Source organism: Gavialis gangeticus, unplaced genomic scaffold (genome assembly GCF_001723915.1).
Source record: "Gavialis gangeticus isolate Ggan-Ray unplaced genomic scaffold, GavGan_comp1, whole genome shotgun sequence".
NCBI lineage: Eukaryota > Metazoa > Chordata > Crocodylia > Gavialidae > Gavialis > Gavialis gangeticus.
This window is the reverse complement of record NW_017729034.1, coordinates 19,752,239-19,756,599: the sequence shown is the minus strand read 5'-3', so window position 1 is coordinate 19,756,599 and position 4,361 is coordinate 19,752,239. Positions and strand designations below refer to the sequence as shown.

At 46.7% G+C, this 4,361-nt stretch overlaps 1 protein-coding gene across 1 annotated transcript in view; it reads right to left on the bottom strand.

Moving 5' to 3' along the window:
- Positions 1–4,361, bottom strand: part of CAPN13 (calpain 13) — a 109,895-nt gene that overhangs the window by 53,729 nt on the left and 51,805 nt on the right. Inside the window, exons 9-10 of the mRNA XM_019526690.1 lie at positions 2,901–2,975; positions 1,266–1,432 (exon numbers count right to left, since the gene is read on the bottom strand). Coding sequence (XP_019382235.1) covers positions 1,266–1,432; positions 2,901–2,975 — 242 coding nt within the window. The remainder of the gene's footprint in view (positions 1–1,265; positions 1,433–2,900; positions 2,976–4,361) is intronic.

Here is a 4,361-nt window from a genome sequence, read left to right as displayed (position 1 = left end):
GGGAGGGAGGTGGGTAGAGCTGGGGCCACTGCCTAGCCCAGGTGGTGCATGGAGCTTGGGGCCTGAGGCTAAAATGCATGGCCACAGGGCCTGGTCGCGGTATGAGACAAAGCTGCAGGCAGCTCATCCAGGTGGGGGGAGCTGGCTTCCTGCCATTGAGCGCATTTCTGGGTTGGGGAGGGGGCATGGGATGCACATGTAGATGCAGGTTGGCTGCTGTGGGCTCAGGGCTCCCCACCCTGCTGTCCCACCTCCCCGCCCACCCCGGGGCCTCTGCAGCCTAGCGGGCAGGACCTGGCCCAGCAGGGCAGAGCAGAGCGGGGAAGCTTGGCTCGCTGTCACTGCCATAAGCCCTGTGCTATCCTGGCAAAGCACCCACTGCTCATCTGGCAGCAGCAGGGGCAGTGGCATGGAGTTGTGCTCCCCGCTGTTGCCAGGTGAGCAGGGGGTGTCTTACCAGGGCGGTGTGGAGCTCCCAGCGGTGGCATCAAGCTTCTCTCCCCAGCCCTGCTCTGTCCTGCCACACTGAGTCCCACCTGCTGTACTGTGGAGGCTCCCAGGGGAAGACAGCTGGGTGAAGAGCCTGAGCCTGCAGCAAGCAGCCTGAACCCCCCCCCACACACAACAGCTTCTGTTCAAGCTGTACTGCATGTTGGGGAGGAGGAGTCAGGCTGTGCTCCACTGCAACACTCACCTCTTGTGGGTGGCAGCCAGGGCTCAGGCGCTGATGGGGTGGGGACAGGGGGCTGAGGACCTGGGTCCCTGGCCCTATAGCCCTGGCAGCTGGGGGCCCTCTCCAGCAGGGCTGGAGGGGGTGGGGGCAGGGAGTGTAGGTGTGGAGAGGCACCAGCCAAGCCAAGGGGCTGTGGGTGGGGAGTGAGGGGGCAATGGCATGGGCAGGGCATCAGCATATCAGGGCTGCTCAGTCACAAAGCACCTGGTGTGGGGAGGGACAGCCACAACTGGACCTGCGTCCTTATGAGCAAAGGGGGCAGAGGAAGCTTTGATTTTCCATGATAAAAAACCCAAAATCTAATGCCAAAATTTATAGGTATTTAGCACTTATTTTATTACAGTGATTGAGGCACTGGCAAGCTTCCAAATTGCTTTAAAATTGTAAATATATCAGTAAAACATTGTGTTCAACTGATACCTATATAGAGAGTGGAGTTTCATTTCAATCACAGAAAAACAGGAGTTTTGGGGTTTTTAATTAGAGAATTTGCTATTTTTAAAGAGAGAAAACCAGGATCCCTGTTTATTACCATTCTGAGGCTTGCTTCCACCTGCGGTGTGTCCTCGAACCCACTTATTTGCATATGTATCCACGAACCATGCTGTATTGTGCTGATCCCCAAAGTCCAGAAATGTTGGTGTACTATTGCAAACACACACCTTGGAAAATTGGTTTCTAAAATCTTGACATGACATCCTGAAAAAAAGTTTTACATTCCAGTATCATACATCAGCTGGTTATCAATGTTCACACTCGCTGTGCTCGTAAGTGAATATGTAACCAGGGCTGAAATGTCATGCCACAGGCTCCAGTTGAGCTTGGTGACACCTTGTGAAATGGGTTGATCACTATGTTCTAGTATCTAAAGCCGAGATGCTCCAATTGAACTCACATGATGTAAACATATGTTTAAAGTTAAGAAGGGCTATGAGTATGGATCTAGTTATAAAAATCAGGTTTGCATTGATGAGGAAAAAAAAAGTAGGAGTTGTAAAGCAGTTCGTCTGCAGAAAGGAGAATGTGAGACATTTTTATAGGCTCCATGAGGTCCTGTCAACACACTACATTTCAGGTCATATCCACACTGCAGTCTCTAGTTCTCCAGCACAGGCCTTTCCACATTGCACTTCTCAGTACCCATCTAGTCCACATCTCTATTGCATGCCAGACTGCAAGTCTGAAAACTCCCCCTAGCACCAGCCCATGGTCATCCTACTTCCTGGCCATGCTGTGAGTCTGACCATGCCAGTCAGCATGAAGGAGACTTCCTAGTGGCTAAAAGGTTTTATACATAAGGATAAGTTGGGCCAAAATTATTCCCCAAACTGACAATATACATAAGAGTTAGGAGCTCACCTAGACTAACCAGGAAGACCCCAAGCCCTGATGGCTGGGCTGCTGCCTACCCAGATTCTCTATTACTCTCACTGAGAGTTTACATATATTGTCTAACAAGTCAACGTCTTGTGGGGGCCTACATGGTCCAATGGTTAAACAATGGACAGGAGGTCAGGGAAGTAGTTTCAACTCCCGAATCTGCCACTGACATCCTTGATGATGTTGGATGAACACTTTGGGCACATCCACATTTGTGCAGATGTTTAGATCTCTGGGGACAACTAGCAGCGGCACACTTGTGCTACTGATACTTGTCCTTGGGGAATGCCTGTGCCACACAGCCTCTGGTGCATGGCAACTTACCCTGGGTGGGGTAGGGGAAGCTGGGACCAGCACTGGGCTGGCCTGAACAGTCTTACCTGACGTCCTGGGGCCCTCCCAGGGCTGCAGCAATGGTGAGCCTGCTGCATGGAGCCTGGCCGGCAGCCCCCCCACACACACACACACATGCTGCTCCCTTGCAGTGTGGGGAGCAACTGAACGTGCAATATGTGGTGCCACAGACGTATCTATGGCACCACATGCCATGAGGCCATGCTCATCTGAATATGGCTTTTATGCCAATATTCACCAGTTCTCCTCTCATACTTTGTTCATTAAATACAGTGCTTACCCCAAGGACTAATCCAAAGATGAATTAGTAAAATGTCTAGCATAGGGAGACTGAAAGCAGAGGAAGTGAATATGCTCCTTTCATGTCCCACCATGGTTCTAAAAGAAACAAGAATAGAAACTCCAGAAGACAAAACCATTAATGGGAAAATACCAAAACTCCCCATCGTCCTTCTCTTCACAGAGAGCTCTCCTTTGCTCAGTTGGAACTTGATTCCAGTTGGCAGAACTGGGAAAGGGAACAGAACAGTAAGCTACAATGAAAGATATGTAATGCTTTTCATGCATTTTCATATTGACGACTATTTCTCCACCTGTCCATACCCAAAGCATCTTCCCATCTACTGAGGGACCTCCCCCTATTTAGCATACATGATAATGACACAAACAATCCATGATTAACACCCTTTAATAATTTACCTTTTTACACATGTAAATATATGCCGAGGAGGCAGAAGAGTTGCATAAAGTCACCTTTCTGGCCTCAGCACCATGATGAGTTCAGAACAACTAGTTTCTAGGATCTGGCCTAAAAGAACACACCCCAAGAGCTGTAACAAGAACTTGCACTGCTATACTCTGCCCAGTCCCCAGACACTATGGTATGGGAGTTTCTCCTTTGAGTCAACACAGGAATGGTGAGTTTTCAAGCCATTCCCCACCTTAAAAAAAATTAAGAAAAAACATTTTTATCCAATCTTTTCTTTCACTTTTAACAGATTTTTGTTGAAAAACACAAAAATGATGAATTGTTGGACATATGATGGCCTAAAAGTATAGGGATATTTTTGACAAATATATGTACACCTCATTTCTGTTATATCTATATAGATATATAGATATATCTCTATCAATAAAATTAAGCCATTTCTGTAATATATGTCTGTGTGTATATTACAGAAATGTGGTATATATATTTAAAAAAACATTGTTTTCAGGCCATCCTACATCCAACTGTATTATACACACACACACACACACAAACACACACAGAAATAAGGGGTTTTTGGTGCAACTTTGTTGAAAAGGTATATTGTTGAAAAAGCAATTTTACATTAAAAAAAGCATTTGACTGACTTTACTTCCACTTGCAAGGCTGCCTTTTTCCCTCAACCATGACAGGGACAGAATTAGTTACAGAGAATCGGAGGGTGTTCCTGCATCTCAGGCCTACCTGGCTGTTGGCCCATCTATTTAAACTCATCATTGAGCTAATGTGGACAGCCGTCCGCTGGGAACTGAACTGGAACCACCACTTTGTTTTTCACAGGCTAGGCAACAGCACCGCAATGATGTGCAGCAAAGACATCTGAATAGCCACCTAGAAGTGGAAAGTTCTGTGTCCCATTTTCCACCTTCCTGAACATACACCTTAATATCTGAATGTTTAGTGAGCTACTGAGGCTTAACATTTTTAATGCTGATATTATCTCTCGGTGCTCTTGCCATGCAGAGAGCAGAGCACATTAGCCAGTCGGTTGTGTTATTTCCAAACAGCAGTTTTATAATTAAGTGATAATTGTATTTTCTGCAGAGCGTAAGATAAATAAACAGAGCATGAATCAATAATTTATTGATTTATGCAGTTTACCTGTAAGCGTGCTCCAGCAAAATT